Source organism: Dasypus novemcinctus, chromosome 24 (genome assembly GCF_030445035.2).
Source record: "Dasypus novemcinctus isolate mDasNov1 chromosome 24, mDasNov1.1.hap2, whole genome shotgun sequence".
Classification (NCBI taxonomy): Eukaryota; Metazoa; Chordata; class Mammalia; order Cingulata; family Dasypodidae; genus Dasypus; species Dasypus novemcinctus.
Window position 1 is genome coordinate 24,524,662 of NC_080696.1, and position 21,959 is coordinate 24,546,620.

Genomic DNA, 21,959 nt, shown 5'->3' on the forward strand with positions numbered 1-21,959 from the left:
ACCATAATAAAAAAAAAAACAAAAACACTATCTGAGAAAGTTCTGAGACCTATCACAATATAAAGCAAAAAATACAAGGACTTAAATATATTAGCAGTATAGCTAATTTAATATCTAGAAAGTATAAAAACTGGGAAAATAAACTGCTAATATATAAAATCAGTATCTTCAGCAAACGTCTTTTGAATTAAAAGTAGATGGGATGGGGAAGCAATGTGGCTTAACCGACTGGGCTCCCATCTACCATATGGGAGGCCCTGGGTTTGCTTCTCAGGGCCTCCTTGTGAAGGCAAGCTGGTCTGCGCCCGTGGAGACCTGATGGCTGGCGCCCATGCTGGCAGAGAGCTGACGTCCTGCGCCTGCGGAGAGCTGCAGCAAGATGACGCAATGAAGGAAGACAAGCAGACACAGAAGAACACGTAGTGAATGGACACAGAGAGCAGACAGCAAGCAAGTGGGAAGGGGTGGATAAATAAAAATTTTTAAATAATAAATCTTAAAAAAAGTAGATGGAATGAGTACACAGGGAAAAAAGTAATGCCACTTTATAAATGTATATACTGATAACATCTTGTTAGAAATCTTAGTATACCCCATGAAGTAGGTAGAGCTGATAACATTTCCATTTCATAACATGAAAGTTAAGTTCATAGCTTTTAAATAAATTGCTCAGGGTAAGGCCTTAGTTGGGGAATGAGTTCACATCCTTGGCTATCAAGATTAGCTCACTCTTTCCATTCCACTGTATCCATCTGGAATGAATGAAACATTGCCAGAAATCCTGAAAACAATACAGAACAAAACTTGACCCTCAGCTTCCCTGGGTTTTCTCCTCTATGTTTCAGATTACCTACCCACCATAAAATCCTGAAGGTCTGGCAGTAATAAAACCAATAGAGGAAGGTTTACCAGTGAGTGGATGGATGGTGGCAAGAACACATGTGAGAATGAAAGCTGGGGGGGGGGGGGAGACTCACAATTTTTCAAAACGCTCATGTAAAGACTCTATGACATTTATTTTGCTCTTTAAAGTTTTACTGAGGTATAACTGACATAAAATGCATGTATTAAAAAGTTCACTTTTCAAAAATTTATTATGGTAACATCCAGAACATAAAATTATCCATTTTAAGCACTTTTAAGAATACAATTCAGTACTATTAATTTCATTCACAATGTTGTGCTACCATCACCATCACCCATTACCAAAGCTTTCATCACCCCAACAGAAACCCTGTCCCCTTTAAGCAGTAACTCCCCATTCCCTAAAGTGTACTACTTGGTAAATTTTAATATATGTAAACACCTATAAAACAATTTCCACAATCAAGTAGTTTTCAGTGTAGGAGTCTTTTCACATTTTTTGTCAGATTTCCCTTTAAGCATTTCATAGTTTTAATGTTACTATAAATGGTATTAAGTTTTAATTTCTAATTGTTGCTAGTACATAGGAATACAATTGATTTTTGAAATATTAATCTTGTATCCTGCAACTTTTCTTAACTCAAAAATTAGTTCTACCATTTTATTGTAGATTCCAAAGGGTTTTCTACATAGATGATCATGTCATCTGTAAACAGAAAGTTTACTTATTTCTTTCAAACCAGGATGTCTTTTGTTTCTTTTTCTTCCCCAATTACACAGACTAGAACTTTCAGTAAATGCTGAAAAGCAGTAGCAAGAGCAGAGATTTTGTTATTGATCTTAGGGAGAAAGCATTAAAAGTCTTTTATGATTAAGTATGATATTAACTGTAAGATTTTAGTAAAAGCCCTATATAAGAACTGACACAGTTTCCTTCTATTCCTCATATGCTGAGAGTTTCTTTAATGAGGAATGGATGTTGGATTTTTTTTTTTTTTTTTTTTTTGCACTGACTGAAAGGATCACAGGAGCATTCTTTCTAATTTTGTTAATATGTGAATTACATTGGTTAACTTCTGAATGTCAAGCCAGCTCTGCATTCTTGGGATAAACACTACCTGGCCATAGCATATTATGTTTTTAATGTATTTTGGATTCAATTTGCTAAGATTTTGTTGAGAATTCTTATATCTATATTCACAAGGGATACTAGTCTGTAATTTTACTTTTCTGTAATGTCTTTGCCTAGTTTTGGTATCAGGGTAATCCTGGACTCAGAATGAGTTGGGAAATATTCTTTACTTTTCAAAGTTTTTGAAAGATTTTGTATTCTTTCTTTCCTAAATGGTTGGCAGAATTCCCCAGTGACATCATGTGGGCCTGGAGATTTCTTTGTGGGAAGGTTAACTACAATTGCCATTTGTTTAATAGATAAAGGAATTTATTCAGGTATCTATTTCTTGTTGAGTGAGCTTTGGTAGGTTTGTGACTTTCAAGACATTTGCCCATTTCATCTAAGTTGAACTCAGAGGTGTAAAATTGTTGATAATATTCCCCTATTGTTTTTTTTTAACTACAGAATCTACAACAATACTTCTCTCATTCTTGATATTGGTAATTTATGTCTTCTCTCTTTTCTGTTCAGTCTTGAGCCAGTTTTTGGTTTCACTGATTTACATCTCTTATTTTTCTGTTCTCTATGTCACTGATTTCTGCTGGATCTTTATTATATGCTGTATTCTGCTAACTTTGGATTTAATTTGCTGGGTTTTTTAAAATTTCCTAATTTCTTAAGGTGGAAGCTGAGGTCACTGACTCAAGACTTTTCTTCATTTCTATAACAGGCATTTAGTGCTAAATATACGTCCTACCCCCCCATATTGCTTCTTTAGGGACATTTCACATATTCTGATATACATGTTTTCATTTTCACTCAGTTCAAACTATTTTCTAATTTTCCTTTTGATTTCTTCTTTGTCACATGGGTTATTCAGAAGTGTGTTATATTTCCCAAATATTTTGGGATTTTCCAGAGTTTTTTTGTTACTGTGTTCTAACTTAATTTCATTTTGGTCATAGAACATACTTTGTACAATTTAAATTCTTTGAAATGTATTGAGACTTATTTTATAGCCCAGAATATGGACTGCTTGGTACATGTTCCATATACACTTGAGGAATATGTATATTTTACTGTTGTTCAGTGAAGTGTCAATCAAGTCAAACTGCTTGATAGTGTTATTTAAGTCTACTATACCCTTGCTGATATTTTGCCTATTTGGTCTGCCAATTATTGAGAGAAAGGTACTGAAATCTCTGATTATAATTGTGGATTTGTCTGTTTTTCCTTGCAATTCTATCAACTTTTGCTTTATGTTTTTTTGAAGCTCTGTTATTTTTTCTTTATTCCCACCCCCCCTTGCAGCTTGCTTGCTATGTCCTCTGTGTCCATTTGCTGCAAGTTCTTCTGCGTTTGCTTGTTTCCCTTTGTTGCATCACCTTGCTGTGTCAGCTCCCCATGTATGCGGCACCACTCCTGGGCAGGCTCTTCTTGTGGGGGCGCACTCCTTGCGCATGGGGCTCCCCTACACAGGAGACACCCCTGTGTGGCATGGCATTCCTTGTGTGCATCAGCACTGTGCATGGGCCAGCTCACAACACGGGTCAGGAGGCTCTGGGTTTGAACCCTGGACCTCCCATATGGAGGCGGACACTCTATCAGTTGAGCCAAATCCGCTTCCCTGAGCCAAATCCACTTCCCTGAAGCTCTGCTATTACATGTATAAACTTGTAGTACTGTTATGTCCTCTTTTTAAACAAAAGAAAAATTTGTTTATTTCCCCCTTCCCCTCCTCCTCCCACCACCCTGCTGTTTTTGCTGTCTGTATCCATTGCTGTGTGATCTTCTGTATCTATCTCTCTTTTGGTCTTCTCATTTTTTCGCCTCTAGTATTCACCAGGACCTCTACGTGGAGATAGGTTCCCGGTTAGCTGCGCCACCTCAGTTCCTGGTTTCTGCTGCACTGCACTTTGTCTCTCCCCTCTGTCTCTCTTCTGTTGCATCATCATCTTGCTGTGTGACTCACTTGTGCAGGCACTGGCTCACCACACAGGTACTATTTCACCACGTGGGCACTGACTCACCATGTGGGCAATGGCTTGCTGCACGAGCATGCTTTCTCTTCTTCTTTTTCACCAGGAGGACCGAGGGATCAAATCTGGGTCCTCCCATACTCCCTGAGAGCATTGAAGCCTCAAGGTCATCAGACCATACAGTAGGCAGAAGCCCTATCATTTGAGCCATATCCGCTTCCTGTGTTATGTCCTCTTGATTGACCCCTCTATCATTATAAAATGACCTTCTTTTATCTCTTGCAAGATTCTTTGACCTGAAATCTACTTTGATACTAATATAGCCACTCAACTACCTACCTTCTGACCAATGTTAGCATGATATATATTTTCTATCCTATTTTTTTAACCGTTTTGTGTCTCTATATTTAAAGTGTGTTTTTTTTTTTTTTTTAAGGGAGCATAAGTTTGGGTCTTGCTTTCAGATTTCTTTGTCAAAAAGAAAGAAGCCGAGGAAAGCAGGTGTGGCTCAGGCAATTCCCAGGTTCGGTTCTAGGTGCCTCCTGAGAAGACAAGCAACATAGCAAGCTGGCCCACCAGATGACACAACAAGATGACACAAGGAGATAAAGAGGAAAGACAATGAGAGACACAACAAAGCAGGAAGCTGAGGTGGCTCAAGCGATTGAGTACCTCTCTCACTCATAGGAGGTTTCAGGTTTGGTTCCTGGTGCCTCCTAAAGAGAAGATGAGCACACAGCTAATGGACACAGGGAGTAGGCAGTGAGTTCAAACAATGGGGGAGAGGGGAAATAAATTAATTAAATTAATCTTAAAAAAGAAAGAAAGAACCCAAAGAGATGTAAACCCATTCCAATACAGGTGTCACCAGCAAAATCATGGCTCACGCAGGCTCTGATGGAAAATGTTTACTCACATAGAGAAGAGAAAGAGCAAGGGCAAGGCCAGCTTCACTAGTGGATGGTGGTCCCTCCTGGCCAGAGAGTCTCAAACCATGGCCAATGCTGGGAACTATTTTGTACACTGCTTGTGCCATGGTGGAGCGATATCACTCCCTTCCCTCAGGAACAGATATCGAAGCAGGGGTGGGCCTGGTGCCATAAAACTTAAAATTTAGTTTGGGAATGTTTACACGTGCACAGGTCAAAAAGAGAAAGAGAGACAGACCACTATCTGCTAGGGAATATACCCAATACGTTATATTTAATGTATTATCAATATAGTTAGATTTCAGTTATCACCTTACTATTAGTTTTCTCTTTGTCCTATCCATTCTTTGTTACCACTTTCTTTTTCTGCCCTCTTTTGGATTAATTAAGAATTTTTAATGATTCCATTCTATTTCCTTTGTTGGGTTATTTGCTATATAATGCTTTGTTTTGTTGTTTTAGCGGTTGCTTTAAGATTCACAGTATACATCTTTATCACATCGCATGTTCAAGTGGCATTATACCACTTCATGTATAGTGTAGGAACTTTACAATAGAGTACTTCCATTTCTTCCTTCCAGGCCTATTTGCACTACTGTCATGAATTTTACTTTTCTATATAATATAATCACCACAATAATTAGTTTTACTAATCGTTTCTTCTATATGTCTATAATCTGCTGCTAATCACCTTGAGTAAATCCTTCATCTCATGCATTGCAGTTTTTATCTTGAGAAATTAGATTTGGGTCATTTTCATATCTTCCATGACTCTACTTAACTTATGAACATATATAACTGCTTTAATGTCTTCCACTAATTCTTACATCTGCATCAGTTCTAGGTTGGTTTCTCATTATGGGTCATATTTTCTTGCCTCTTTTTATGCCCAGTAATCTTTAATTGGATGCCAGGCATTGTGAATTTTATATTTCTATAAACATTACTGAGCCTTGTTCCAGGATGCAGTTAGGTTACTTGGAAACAGTTTAATTCTTTTTGGTCTTGATTTTATGATTTGTTAGGTGAGAGTGGAGCCATGTTCAGTCTTGGACTAATTATTACCCACTATTGAAACAATCCATTCCTGAGCTATGCAATGCCCCATGAATTATGGTCTTGCTAGAGGAAGAGACAAATCTTAAAGAACAGGCAGTGTTCCCTCTAATCCTTATGGGCTGTTCTTTCCCCAGCCTCAGGTAGTTTCCTCACACATATCTACTGATTACTCAAAGGAGACCTCTGCCTATCTCCAGGGTACGCACACATCTCTCTTTCTCTCTCTTTCTCTCTCTCTCTCTCACTTTGTCACTTTCTTCTCTCTGGTACTGTGTCCTATAAACTCTAGCCACATTGGTCTCCCCAGACTCTCAGTTCTGTATCTACAACTCACAGAATCTATTAGGACCCACCTCATTTCCCCACTTGAATATGGAAACTCTCTCAAGGTGGTAAGCCAGGAAACTATAGGGTTCACATTATTTGTTCTTCCCTGTCTCTCAGGGATCACTGTCTTTTGTTGCCTTGTGTCCAGTGTTCAGAAAACTTTTGTGTATTTTTCCTGGCTTGTTCTTTGTGGGATGTGTATTCTTTCAGGAAAAATTCAGTCTCTATTACTCCATGTGGCCAGCAGCAAAAGTTCTGTATTCCTTTTTAAAGGTATCTATAAATTCACCAATTCCTCAACTACTGTAACCATCAAGAATGTTGAGGAAGAGTGTTTTGTTTTATCATTTTATTCCATTATATACTTTCAGATGGAACAAAAGAGTAAAGCCAAGATTCATTCCCCAAGACTAAGAATTGGATTAAATTCTTCTTAATTTTTACTTGCAAACCTTAAAAGCAATCTTCAAAATCTTATTTGAACAAGTTAGTACTGGGAATAATTTCACTTTACAGAATTGAGAACTTTAAAGTCTTAATAAAATACACAAGAGTAATCATTCCATACATTTTTCTTTGTTCCCAGGGAAGAAAACGAATCTCGTGAGGATGTTATAACATAGTTGAACAGCTGGGTAGCCTACCGAGAGGAGGTCTTATTTTCCTGGCAGACAGAAAAATGTTTTGTCACTATAGTATAGTAATTTTTCAAAGGCTTTACTCATGACTACATTACCTACCTGCTTTATTTTTTTTTATACCGCTTTACCATCCTTGAAATTTTACTATATATTTATGTCCTACCTTTTTTGGCCTCTTTCTACTTCATGAGAATGTAAGCGCCATTAGGGCAGGGACCTGTCCAACTCTTGTGCAACACCTTATCGCCATCATCTAGCACAAGGTAAGCCTTTAATAAATAAGTCATTAAGTGAATGAAATAAACATATTCAAGCAATACTTTCAATATATGTCACACTGTGATTATCCAGGGGGAGTTTCATTTTCTCAATTACCTTTTTCTGTTTTGAAATTTTTATTAAGAAATCTTTGTTACTCTTATAATCAGAGAAAAAAATTAAGATGTTTGAAAGGAGAGAGAGATGGTCCCTCAGAGGCTGTCTTTTACCATAGTGACTGCCATCTCCCATGGTGACCTCACACCTGGAGATCCCTTTCCTGGTCCCTGCAGAATCTCCTTCACATTTTCTCTTGAGGCCCTGGGGTTGTGCTGGCAGGCTCCAGGCTAGCCTATGCTGTTATAAAAGTCCCATCTTTCTGGAACCCTAAGCCAACTATGAAATGTCTTAGAATGACAGTTTTCTTACTTTCCTTCTCATAGTTTCAGCCATGAAATGCCTTACCAAAGTGTCCTATGCCCCAAACTATGAGAATTTCCTTTGTTATATCTATAGACAGCTGGGTTGGCCAGGGATGGATTTTGCATTACATCCTGTTACTGAAGTGAGAGCCTAAAAGATGAAATACTCTTAAGATAAATCAGTACAGAAAAATGTCACAGCAACAAAGAAGTTAAAAGAAAGGAGTAATTTAAGATGAGACTAACCATCTCCAGCCATCCCTATATCTTGTCTCTGCTCTAAGCATCAGCAAAACATTTGGATTTAAGAGTTTATGGTAGCCCTAGTGTAAAACTTGGTAGACAGCAAACTATCTGGAAACAGGAACTATCTTCATTCATCTTTACATCCCAATGCCTCACAGAGTACCTGAAAACAATAGGATAACTGCCAAATAAAATAACCTAACAGGTACCTGATACTCTGACATGGCTACTTTGGGGCAGAAAACCATGTGATATTCCAGGGCCAGGGCCAGGCCCAGGGCCAAGAACTGCACAGGTTAAAGATAAAAGGGCCGAGAGAGTATCTGCTGTACACATTATTAGGAAAAGACAGCATTTGAAAGTTAAAGCCAAGACCTGAAGGGGCTACTGCATCAAAATGCCTGCTCCAACCCTGAATACCCAGACTTTCCCATTATGAATAGTTCCCTCAAAATATCTAAACCTCAAGAGAAGATCACACAGGTCTATTAAGAACTGAAAAAAATTCTGAATTTCTTAACCCTAAAGTTCAGCGTAACTTCTTTTAAGCTTCAAGAAGGAATCCTATGCTCTCTGGCATTCCTGAGATTTGTTTGTATTCCTTTGAGTGTTGCCTCTTCTCCGCATATATCTTTGCAAACTAAAAAGTCCTAATCTAAAATTCTCCTCAGGCTGACATCCGTTCACACTGTCCTCTTTGTCCCTTCTTGGGGCTTTTCCCACATGTGATAAACAGATTGCCAGGCAGAAAGACAAAAAAGCTCACAAGTCCTACCTCAGGAAAAATTCTCTACTAATTAAGGAATTTAGCAATTTGCTTATCAGCAAAACTTGAGAGACAAGCTTCCTGCTGAGCACCCACACAATCACTCTATCTTGATCTCAGATTATGCTTATCTTTTTGCACACTCTGTTCTAGCATCCAATCTCCACCCAAATCCAGCTGTGACAGGCTCTATGCTGTGAGACCCTTGTAAGCAGACCCTGCGTGGCTGCAGTACTGTTCAGGCTTCCCAGAACATAGCACTTGCTGAGCAGACATGCACGAGTTCTCAGACACACTACAAGTAACAGATGAAAGGACTTCCTATGGTAACCATTTTTGTCATCAATTTTTTAAAACATTACTTGCCAGAAGCATCCCTGTGAAAACAGCTTAGCTGTTCATGTTCATGAGAATTTAGTAAATCTGATGGCTGTCTGGAAAGCTTTGGTTGGTCAGGATAGAGAACTAAGATTGGGTCCACTTGGAGAACAAATGGGAGAAATCTCTAGCACTTCCCCTTTCCTCTGCCCTCTCAGCTGATGACCTTGCTGCTTATTTCACAGAGAAAAGAGAAGCACCCAGAAGATAATCTCTGCATGTTTCCTCCGCCAAATCTAAAACCTACCTAAACTTTTCACCATATACTCGGCCTTCCTTTCTGTCTGAAGTATAACTCTTCCACTTAGCCCTGGGGGCACAGGGTCCCATTCCCTCACACAGGCCCACAGATATCACTCCCCCAACTCTGTCCACACCATCCATCTTTCCCTCCACAGGATTATTCCTGTTAACACAGCAACCAGCTCTTATACAGGGGTTCTTAACTTTTTTGTTCCACGGACTCCTCTGCCAGTCAGGTGAAGAACACAGACCCCTTACTAAGCCCATACTATACTGTGTATTATTTAATAAATATATCATACCTGCACCAACACGTCCCCACAAGAATAATGTTTTTTTGAATTTCAATTCAAGCTCATGGACCCTTGTTAAGAACCCCTACTGTAATGTCATTAATCGGAAAACTCTCTCAATTTACATGCCCCGCTCCAGATACCATTCATTTTTTTGCTCCCTTTACAGCAAAGGCCTTGAAAGAGTTATCTGTACTTCCTTGCTCTGCTTCTTCTCCCACTTGAATTTCTACTTGAACTCACTTCAATCTGGCTTTTGCCTCCACTGCTCCAAACTATTCTTGTCCAGGTCAATACTGATCTCCACATCACCACGTTCAATCATAAATCATACCTTCCTCCTTGCAGGCTCTCTACTTGGCTTCTAGACACCTTCCTCCTAGTTCTCCTCCTAACTCACTGTCCACACGCCTTCCAGGTACTCACCTGCTTGTGCATCTTCCCAATTCATAACCACTGAAGGTCTCTTCAGTGGTTAAGCACTAGTTTTGTCCTTTTGCATAACTCTAAATACCAACCACAGGCTAACAACTGTCAGAGATATAGCTCCAGCCCTAATCTCTCCTCAGAAGTCCAACTCCAACTCCTATAACCTACTTCACTTGGTTGTCTAGTAGGCATCTCAATAGATTCAAAACCAAACTCGTTCTCACCCTCCCACCTTCTCATCCAAAAAACAAACAAACAAAAAAACCCACTTGCTCTTTCCATAATCTTTCCCATATCAGTGCATGGCAACTCCATTCTTCCAGTTTTCAGACAAAAACTTTGGAATCACCCCGATTCTTTTCTCACTTTTTTACATCTGTCCATCCAACCCATCTGCAAATCCTGCTGACACATCCTTCAAAACATATCCAAACAGAGTAATACATAGATGGATGGATGGATGGAATGATACAGCCAATGTGGCAAACTGCTAAAAGTTAGTGGATCCAAGTATCTGAGTGGGGGTATGTTGGAGTTCTCTATATGGACTTTGTATTGCTTTTGCAACTGTCCTGTAAATTTGAAATTATTTCAAAATAACAAGTTTTCAAGTGAATCCAAATGTAACAAATGTAAACAACTATGCAAGCAATGTGATAGTTCACTTAATAATATTAAGACACACCTGACTAGTATAGTATTTGTAGTACAATCAAACTTTATGAGCATAAAGATCATCAGAAGTGTAATGGAATTCTGTGAAGTCTAACAATTCTCACATTAAAGACATCTTCAGATTTGTCAAAGTTGGGGAGTCTGTCCCCCTGGACCAAACTATACTCTGATATTTTTAGTTGCCAATGAACTAGAAATTTCAGGGCATTGAAAGTAATCAGACAAATAGATGGAAACACATTTTATTTCTGACCAAATGGAATTCTCAAATGATATGTGGCTGCTCCCTGGACTGTTTTCAACCCTGTGCCTGAAGGTAGAGATTAATAGTCTGAACTGCCCGAAATTGAACTATAGATTAACTATGGTGAGTATGAAATTAAGTGTTTATAATTTTTTTTTTAATCCAGAATCTAATAGTTCTTATCACCTGTACTGCCACCAAGCCACCATCACCTCTTGCCTGGATAACTGCAACAACTCCTAACTGGTCTCCCTAATTTCACCCCCAACCTCATGTCATTCATCTGCTCTAAACCATCCAGTGGCTTGTCATTCAAATGTTCCCTTATAGAAAGGCCTCCACTGCCCCTCCCATCTCAAACACAGCCTACTCCATAGCTATTCCCTTACCTAGCTCTACTTTTCTTCCTGCCACCCCAACAACTTGACTTACCACACACTTACTCATTTGTTTCCTGTCTCCCTCACCAGAATGAAACTCCTTGAGAGCACGGACTTTGTTCACTGCTGGAACCTCAGCACTTAGAACAATTATTGTATAGTACACTCAAAATTTGTCCAGTGAAAGGGTGAAAAAAGTGTTGAATGACCAAACAGCATTGTTAAAATGTTCTGATATCAACAGATAAGCAAATTTGCCATGATGACAGCTTCATTCATACATACTGGCTGAGGAGCCACACTGTCTAATAATTGGGGGCAGAAAAGAGGTGGAAGGGAAGTAAAACTTTCTTGACCTAAATTAACAGAGCTTCCTCAGTATACGAAACTAATAATGTTAGTACTAACAATAAGGATGATCATGCTAAAAGAAGCCCTTTATTTATTGAGTACTCACTCTGCGACAAGCACGCCATATAACTGGGCCTCACAGCAATCCTAACAGGAGGATGTTTTTATCCCCATATCATAGATGAAGAAACAAACTCAGAAAGTTAAGCAACTTACCCCAAGCCACAGACTCTGAAAATACAAAGTAGAGACCTATACACAAACTTTCCTCTAAAATATCAAATGATGCTACAACAGGGACCAAGCCTAAATAATGGGCCCTTCTGATATCTGGACATTTTAGTCATCCTGGCTATCATCCTTATCTGTGCTGGTATCTTGTGTCCTGACTCTCCACACTGGCCCTCAGTCCAGGACAAGAAAGACAAACTACTCTCCATAAAGGAAGAGCACCCTGGCAAAACACAAACCTGTGGAAACTTAGGTTCTACGGCATTATCACTGGGGGAATAGTGTGCACTTAACCTGTAAGTCCTCAAGATTATATTACAGAGAAGTGGATGTGACTCAAGCAATTGGTCGCCTGCCTACCACATGGGAGGTCCCAGGCTTGATTCCCAGTGCCTCCTAAAGATGATGAGCAAGGCAGCAAGCTGACGTGATGGGCAGGTGTGGTAAGCTGACCAACAAGATGACACAACAAGATGATGCAATGAAAAGACACAATGAGGAGAAAACACAATTGAGACACAAGAAGCAGAGAGCAGAAGTGGCTCAAGCAATTGAGTGCCTCCCTCCCACATAGGAGGCTCCGAGTTCAGTTCCTGGTTCTCCTTAAAAAAAGAAGACAAGCACAGAAAACAGCACGTTCAAACAATGGAGTGGGGGGAGCCATAAATTTTAAAAATCTTTTAAAAATTATATTATCATAAATATTTTCTCTGGGAACTTCATCTTGGTAATAAGAGCACTCTAATGTGAGAAGGATCACAAATCTGGAAAGAAGTTTTTTCTCCATCACTGTCAACATAAACCTGATGAGATTCTTATTTTTATTTCCAAAGCTACTTCCAAAACAGTATCTTCAGGAGATTTTGTATCTCCCACGTCTTAGGCACTGTCTAACCAAAGCTTCCATAGATGCCAGGACAGAGGGAAGCAGGATGCATGCTGACTAAAAAGAACTGGGAACCAAGTGGAGATATGGGACACAAAACCCCAACAAAGAGGGAAACACCAGCCAGTAAGGCACCAAGTCCCAGGTTCCAGGCCCCCTGGATGGAACATGGTCTTAATGAGATAAACCATAGTCAGGAAGATAGCTCCAACCAGTGGCCCAGGCAGTGCCCTAGTGGAGGCAGCCCTCAACAAAACCTGCCCACCCCCACCCCTTGCTACAGTCCAGGCACAGACTGAACTCTGTTTAGAGCAGAAGGAAAAAAGGGACAGACAAAACAGACTACAAAAATTTAGCTCAGAACTTGATTTCATCTTCTTATTCTATAAAGGAAGGATGAAGAGATGCCAGCCAGAAATGCTCGAAGAATGAACCTATTATTAAACCTTCGGAAGGCTGATGTTGAAAGGCGCAGAAGTTAACCTCAGCTGCTTGTCTCCCTGGGTTAGGTGAAGCCACTAGCAGCCCTGGATGAGTCCCTCCTTTTGGACCAAGGAAGAATAAAGTGGGGACACGCCTGTTCTGTGTTTGGATACAAGGGCACCTGGACCATAAAACCTCCCATCCATCCCACTAATGTCAGTTGATTCGGCAAGTCTGTCTGACCTATAAGCTGGGAAGGGAAAAACAAAGATGAGCTGACTGAAACACACAGGCCTTGCACATCTCGTTACTTCCTTCTCACAGCCCAAACTAGATCATTCATGCCTTCAATATATATTCCCAAGAACTCCAGAGTTACTGAAAAGAAAATGAAAGGCCCAGAAAATCTCTCATTTGCCAATCACCTCCTGGAACCAGGTACTTGATAAAGGAGACCTAATATCTAATTTCCCTCTCAAGAAGCTCAAAGGGGACATATGAGTTAGATAAACATTTAACTTTTTAAAAAATGGTCCTTCAGTCCAGAAATTAAAAAAAAACAACAAAGCAAAACAGTATTTTGGGTTTTTTTTTTTTGACATCCAAAATTATTGTTTTGTTCTGCATTAGTTGCCAATATTAAAAAACATGAAGATATCAAGAACACACACAAAAATCCAGCTACTCTTTTCTGGAAAGACTGAAAGATCTAGCTATGCGGGGCCCACATTCCTACCAGGGAGCAATAAATCAGGGTGCAGGTGCTGCTATCCTCTTCAGAGAGAGCATGCTCTCTCTACTTCTCCACAGTCTTCACCAACCCCAGGACTAAGGTCTCCCTTGGTTTCCCAGAATTAAGAGACAAATATTTTCTTTCAAGAAGATATGCTTATAGATATACATATAGATATATAGCATACTTAAACGTTCACAACATACACACATACATACATATATTGATGTGTATATGTGTGTGTCTAGGTATGTGTGTATTTGTACATGTGTTTATTAGATACATCGTTAGCTAGTCCAAATCAAGAGAAAAGAAGCAAAAACACCATCAATATAAGTACTCAAAGGAGGGAACAACACTAGGGAAAAAATGCCATATAGAGGGAAAAAACTGGATTAAAGTAAATGGTTTTCTATGAATGCATCAATTACCAAAATTGAATCTTGAAAGAGACAGCAAATCTAAACAGACCAATGACTTTGGAGAAACTGTAAAAATTATCAAAGTACTACCTTCTAAAAAAAAACACCAGACTTAGACAGTTTTATAGGTGAATTCTACCAAACTTTAAGGAAACCAAGAATTTCAAAAGTATTTAAAGTGTCCAAAGCAGGGAAAGAAAAAAAAAAGCTTCTCACAGAGCTATAAAAAGCACTAATACAACAAAAACAGCATTAAGAAAGAAAACTACGGAGGCAGACTTGGCCCAGTGGTTAGGGCGTCCATCTACCACATGGGAGGTCCACGGTTCAAACCCTGGGCCTCCTTGACCCGTGTGGAGCTGGCCCATGCGCAGTGCTGATGCGCGCAAGGAGTGCCCTGCCATGCAGGGGTGTCCCCCGCATAGGGGAGCCCCACGCTCAAGGAGTGCGCCCCGTAAGGAGAGCTACCCAGCGCAAAAGAAAGTACAGCCTGCCCAGGAATGGCACTGCACACACGGAGAACTGACGCAGCAAGATGATGCAACTAAAAGAGACACAGATTCCCGTGCCGCTGACAACAACAGAAGCGGACAAAGAAAACGAAGCAAACAGACACAGAGAACAGACAACGGGGGCGGGGGGTAACAAACAAATAAATAAATCTTTTAAAAAAATAAAAATAAAAAAACAACAAAAAAACAACCTCAGCAACACAATCTTTAATAGAATAACCAGCATGACACTTCATGGCAAAAACACTAAAAGCATTCTCAGTAAAGTTGGGAACAAGGCAAGGGTATTCAATATCATCACTATAACTTAACTCTATTCTGGAAATAAAATGTAGTCAGAAAAGAGAAAAAAAAACAAGAGACATAAAAATTAGAAAGCAAGGGACAAAATTATTATTTACAACTAGAAAATCCAAGAGAATCGACTGGAAAAACTGTAAGAACTAGTAAGATAAGTTGCTAGTTACAAAATAAATACAACTAATAAGAACATGTAATGTAAGAAAGGATACTATTTTCAAAAACAAAAAAGATAAAATGAATAAGAATAAACTTAAGAAATGTGAAGGATTTCCAAACAAACCCACTGTAAAAGGACATTTCTAAAACAATTGGGGATTTTTATATGTAGACTTGATTAGATAACATTTAATGACTTATTTTTTATTTTAATAGATATAATCATAGCATTGGGGTTAAATATAAATTTTGAAAAGTCCCTATTTGTTAGAGATACATAGTGAAGTATTTATGGATGGCATAATTAAAAAAAAAAAATTCCAGTTCACCTTCCTAACAAAAACAAAAAAAATGGAGGGATAGATGATTCAACATTGGTAAAAGACGGGTGATAGATTCATAAGGGTTCATGACATTATCTTTTCTACTTTTGTGTATTTGAAAAGGCCACAATAAAAAGATAAAAGAAACATGCAGGACAGAAACAAAAAAAGGACATAAAAATATAAATAACTGCAAAGGTATATAAATAAGCTTATAAAAACACAGATAAAATGCCACCTAAAAAGAAATGCAAACCAAAGGTACAAATCAGATGCCATATTTCCTCTATCACAAAGACATAGATCAAACTATCTGATAATACATTGTACTGGTAAGTGATATAGGAGAAAATGGCACTCACACTTTTCCTGGGAATTCAAATCAGTATAACTTCTTCAGAGGGTAATTTATCTTCCTCTTTCAGACTTATAACCACTCACACCCCTGGGCCCAGCAATTCCACATCTAGGAATTTATTCTATAGATATTCATTCTTTCAGCAAGTATTTTCTGTCATCCACTATGTGGCAGGCACTGGAGAGGCAGAGGTAAAGAAAATGATGCCCCTGCTCTCTTGGGGCTTCCATTCTAGTGGGGGAGGAGATGATCAATAAAAACAAGTCAACAGGTGCACATACAATGACAATGCCAAGTAAGTGCTAAGAACCATGAAGGAAAAAGTAAACAGGATGAGGGGCTAGGGATGGAGGGGTGGCCATTTTGGACGGGTGGATCCTGGAAGGCCTCTCTGAGGAGGTGATGGGTGAGAAGGAGGAGGGAGAGAACAAAGCCTGACGATGCTGTGGGAGGGGAAAAAACCAAGCTGTCAACAAATTTTGCCTTTGCTCCCTCGGTTTCTCTTTTTATTCCCTAACAGCTTTTTGCTTATCCAAAGGATATGAGCACCACTTGAATGTCTCTGTCCCCTCACACAAAAATAAAAAAGAATCAGATCCTTTTAATGCAGCCCATCTTTCAAGGAAGGTGCCAGTTCAGCATTGTTTCCCCAAACAATTCGATTTCTTCAAAGGAAGAATTTCCCATCTAATCCAAATGCTATGGCAAGTTTGTTGATAAGAGTGCATTAAAGCTATACATGAGTTTTTTGCAGATAAACCTTTCTACAGCAAAGAGGACAGATTCATTTCAAAAAAGATATTGACCGGTTGCTAGATAATTGTACATAAAAACAAAAAGCTGGCAGTCCCTGCCCTTCTGGCAGTGATGAAAGCCATGGACTTGCAGGGGTGTACAGTTTGATGTCCTGACCTTTTAAGAAATGGAGTTAACTTTTTTTTTAGGGGCTATTTAGATATGTACTTTATTCTTAAGTGTCCAATATCGATGAAGGACATCCCAGATGACCCTTTCCTCCAGAGTCGACACCTGAGTATACGACATACTAACTTCTTCAAAAGACACTATGAGACATCCAGGCCTAGAAATTGCTTTGAAGGGGATGTTCTACTAACAGATAATTACTAGACCATTATGTGGGGAGAGAAATTTGTCCCTGTGAAATATGGTCCCATCTCAATTCTGAAGTCATTTTTAAATAAATGCGTTTATCTCCTACTCACAGAAAGAATGCAAAAGAAAGACTTCAGGACTCGATGGTGATTTCCAAGGAGCCTTAACTCATGTAGATAGCCAGAGTGCAAGCGCCCCAAGCCCGCTGCACCGGGAAGAACAGGTTTCGCTCCTCACAGCAGACGAGGAGGTGCATATTATTCTGCCTTTCACTTGCAAACTGCGGACCCTTTAACTCGTCCTCAAAAGCCCAGCAGTTCTGAGCTAGGAATCTGTGACAACTAGTTACCCAGGAGGAGACTTCCCGAGTGAGAAACGAGGGCCCCGGGAAGGCTCCGCACTAGCCAAGCCAGCGAAGGGGCGCTCAGTCGGACGTCCGATGCAAAGGAGAAGAGCCGAGTGGACCCCAGCGCTGAGTCTGGAGCCGGCCATTCTGCGTCCAGGGACACCGCCCCCCGCCACGACCGCCCCCACCCCGCTCCTGTCCCACGCGGGGATGTGACTCGGACGGGAGTAGATAAGAAGAGCTCCTAGCCTACAGACAGGTAACTAAGGAGGATGGGGTTTCGGGGATGCGCCCCGGGCCGCACCTGTGAGTCAGGTGAAGGGAGGAGGTCCGGAGAAAGGTGGGAAGAGGTCACCGGGCGGTGGGGTCTGGGGGGTGGGAAGGTAGGTGGGGCGCGCTCCCGCGCGCAGGTAACTGGGGAAAGGTGGGGGCTCCAGGGCCGCCAGCGGGCCGCACCTGCCGGCCAAGTAGAGGCCCGGCTCGCCCCCAGTGCGGCGCCTCACCTGCCCAGCGCCCGCTTCATGCCCGCGTCCGCGGCGCAGCGGGGCTCCGCCGGCCCCTTGCCCGCCAGGCGCAGGTTCTGTTTCAGGCGGCAGTCGGCGTCCAGCGCCCCGGCGGCCGAGCCCAAGGACGCCGAGCCCGAGGCGGCGCAGCGCTCATGTTCCAAGGTGATGGGCTCGGTCCGCTTCCTCATCCCGCGGCCGACAGGCCCGGCCACCCAGGGCGCCCGCTGTCTCGCCGCCCGCTCGCGCCGCAGTAGCCGCCGCCCGGAGCCGCCGGCCGCACAGCCCAGCCCCAGGCCGCGGCGCCCGGCTACGGTCTGCGCCGGGGCCGGCCAGCGCGCCGACCAATCAGCCCCGGGCTTCCGCTGGCCCCGCCCCTCCCTCCGCCCTCGACCAGAGAGGAGCGCCCCTAGTATACCCTGCGCTCGCCCGCAGCCATCTTGGGGAAGGGCGGGTGAAGCCTTGGCTGCGCGTCATAGTAGGGCCCGTCTGCGCTGCGGACTGGCTGCGCTGAATCTGGCGGCGCTGAATCTGGCCATCGGTGCTGTTCCCGGGCTACCTGCGTTTCGGGACTCAGGTTTCCTGGCGAGACCGAGTCGCGGAGGAGAGCCCGACTCCCTCACTCCCACGCAAGTCTTGTACCCTTTTCCCCTAACACTGGGAACCAAATCTGAACAACTCCCTGTTCCCAACCTGCGAAAGGTTCTAATAAATGTTTATGAGAGCAGTAAAATAGGTAGGTCGCTACCGATATAGAGTGATTGTGACAAGGTGACAAAATGTTAAAATTGGTGGATCTGGGTGTCTGGGGGGCGGTATGTTGGAGGTCTCTGTATGAGGTTTGTATTATTTTTGCTACTGCTCTGTAAGTCTGAAAGTATTTAAAAGAAAACTTTTTTTAAAATGTAAGAATAAAAAGAAAAAGGTAACAAACCACACTGTTCTGATGATTTACAACTGTTTCCCACAGGACTTGACTTTGTTAAAATAACTTTCAAATTCAAAAACAAAAATAATAGAAAAGGCAGCTCAACAAGTTGTGGAAGCATTACTCCTAAGAAGTTATGTTCCTAAGAAGTTGAGTTCTGGCATTTTTATCTCATCTAATTCCAACTACTAAGTTGTTCCTCTAGTGTTAAGAAAGATACACAGATGAACACAGATTAAATGACATAGTCAAGTTCTTATATATGAAAAAAATGAAGAGGAAAAAATGCCTAATCATATTCATGTCTCACAAAATCAATCCCCATATACATTTTTTTACCTTCAGCATTAGTATAGTACTAACTGCTTTGTGCTACAAAAACATTGCAATGTTGTTAACTATAGACTGTAAATTACAATAATTACATTTTTCCATGTATCACATTCTTAACACCTTGTAGTAGAACATTCCTGTATTTACATTATTAACCAGAATCCTAATCTGCTGCCAAAATCATTGTTATACATTCCCTTTATCATTTTCCAGTTGTTCTTCAACTAACATTAATCTCTGTAGACTACTCATTTCAGCCACAATTACATCCATCAATTAATAGTTTATTACAGGGAAGCAGATTTGGCCCAACGGATAGGGCATCCACCTACCACATGGGAAGTCCAAGGTTCAAACCCAGGGCCTCCTGAGCCATGCGGTGAGCTGGCCCATGTGCAGTGCTGATGCACGCAAGGAGTGCCGTGCCCCACAGGGGTGTCCCCAGCATAGGGAGCCACATGCGCAAGGAGTGCGCCCCATAAGGAAAGCTGCCCAGCACTAGAAAAGTGCAACCTGCCCAGGAGTGGTTCCACACACATGGAGAGCTGACGCAGCAAGATGACTCAACACAACAAGACAAATTTCGGGTGCTGCTGACAAGAGTACAAGTGGACACAGAAGAACAAGAACACACAGCGAATGGACAAAGAGAGCAGAAAATGGGGGGGGGAGGGTGAGGGGGTGCAGGGAATAGGAGAGAAATAAATTTAAAAAAAATTTTTTTTAATTTATTACATTCATTATAATGTAACTTGATTTTAAAAATATAATCTCACTTATTTTTAAAAATTTGAAATGCAAATGCACAGATATTTAATTTTTACTTCGGAGCCAAACATGCAAAAAATGAAGAGTTTAAACAAATTACTCTTTAGAAATCTATATTAGACTTTGGATTTTTATAAAGCAATTAGAAGTAGTTGATGGCGGGGATCCATTTCAAAGATAAATTCCCAAATTAACTACTAATTCAACCCATCCTAGAAAAGAAAAAAAAAAGGGCTGTTTCACAAATTTAGTATTGTAGCTTTGGTTTTCTTTAATATGATATTGGTTCATTGTGCATATGACCTATAACCAAGAGATGTATTTGCTTACTTATCCCAAAGTAATTTTTCTAATTTCAGCCTTTGTGTAAATTTGAAAACTATTGGTATCTGGCATCTGATAATTTAAATTCAATTAGAAATGCAATAGCTCCTTATATTAGCTTTGTAGTGATACTTAGAAACTGCAAAAGAATTTCATTGGCCATTTTACTTAAGTATCACAACCAGCATTCTTATTTATGTGGAAATCTCCAAATACTCTTTTTTAAAAATCATGGAATCTAAATGGTGATTTCCTTAAAGTAATGGAGAAGCACATACTGGAGATTGGGAATTAAAGTGTAAAAAAAATCTGACTAATCACTCATAAAATTTTCTTTAATAAAAAGACAAAAAAGCAAGGAAGGGAGAACTGGAAATAGAAATGTCAGGGGAATTGAGTCTTTCTTGGTCCACACTTGCTGTAGGCTTTAAATACCACACCCCCACACACGTGACATCTACCCCTATCTCTAGCCTACACCTCTTTCCTAAACCCCAAGCTCCTATATATAATGGTCTACTCATTTCTATTCTGATGTTCTTCAGGAACGTAAACTTACTACTCATTTGAAAACTGAGATCCCCAATCGGACAACATTCCTCACCTTGGATGGGCAGCTTCACCCTGGCAGTTCCTCAGGTCAAAACCTCAGGGTAGTTCTTGATTCCTTTCTTCCTAGGCCACAGCCTTTCCATCAGCAAAACTTGTTAGCTCTCCCTTCAGAGTGTACGGAGGACCCAACCACTTCTCACTACCTACACCACCACCACCCTGGCCCAGCTGCCATCATCTTCCATCTGGATTATTTTAATAACTTAATGGGTCTCTTGCATTCACTTTTGCCCTGTTTGGCCAACTCAGCAGCCACAAAAAGTCTTTTTTGAAATCTAGGTCACTCCTTTGTTCAAAACACTTCAAAATAAATCTCACTCAAAATAAAAATGAAGAATGGTCTATAGTGCCCCATCTGTTAAGGCCTCCAGCCCCTCTCCTATACAAGCCACTAGCCTGTCCCTCTCTCAGTCTTCTTCAGCAAACTGCTGCCTCGGGTTCCTGGCACATCCTTCCTCAGGGCATTTGCAGTTGCCTTACTGTTGCCTGGAATTCTCTTCACTCTCCACTGCCCCATATCCATGTGGTTTACTTTACTCTCTTCCATCCGTGGGTCTGTGCCTTCTCCCAACACATCACCTCAAAACCCTCAGACCCTCCCACCATTACTCAGTTTAATTCACTTGACTTTTTCTTCTTAGCACTTATCATCTTTAAATCATCAATAAACACATTTCCCCCAAACTGGAGCATACACTTTTGAGAGCAAGGACTTTGTTCACTGTTCACTGCTTTATCTTTACTGTCTAGAACAAGTATTTGCTGAATATTTGGCTGAAGGAGGGGCTGAATCATCATAACCCTTCAAAAAGGGTACTATATCCCCATTTTACAAGTAAGGAAGTCTTAGGGAAGTTAAGGGACCTTGCCTAAAGGCCCAAATTAAGGTTTATGGCAGAGGAGAGATGTGGATGCTGGTCTCTGGACCACAATCCTGCAGCATTTTCCACTGTAGAATTGTTTGATTAAAAGCAAAACAACAAAAAAACCCAACCCATTTGGCTTACTTTACTTTACTTTAGAGCTGAGAAGGAAATGCCAAAGAATTTGTCTTCTAAATAGGTCATTCCTACGCCCATTTCTCATA

General features: G+C 40.8%; 1 protein-coding gene across 1 annotated transcript in view; it reads right to left on the minus strand.

Annotated features, from left to right (window-relative positions):
- Window positions 1-18,257, minus strand: part of ABHD12 (abhydrolase domain containing 12, lysophospholipase) — a 103,199-nt gene extending 84,942 nt beyond the window's left edge. Inside the window, exon 1 of the mRNA XM_058286789.2 lies at window positions 17,908-18,257. Within this exon, the coding sequence (XP_058142772.1) occupies window positions 17,908-18,098 (191 nt within the window). The 5' untranslated portion in view covers window positions 18,099-18,257. The remainder of the gene's footprint in view (window positions 1-17,907) is intronic.
- Between the last annotated feature and the right edge of the window lie 3,702 nt (window positions 18,258-21,959).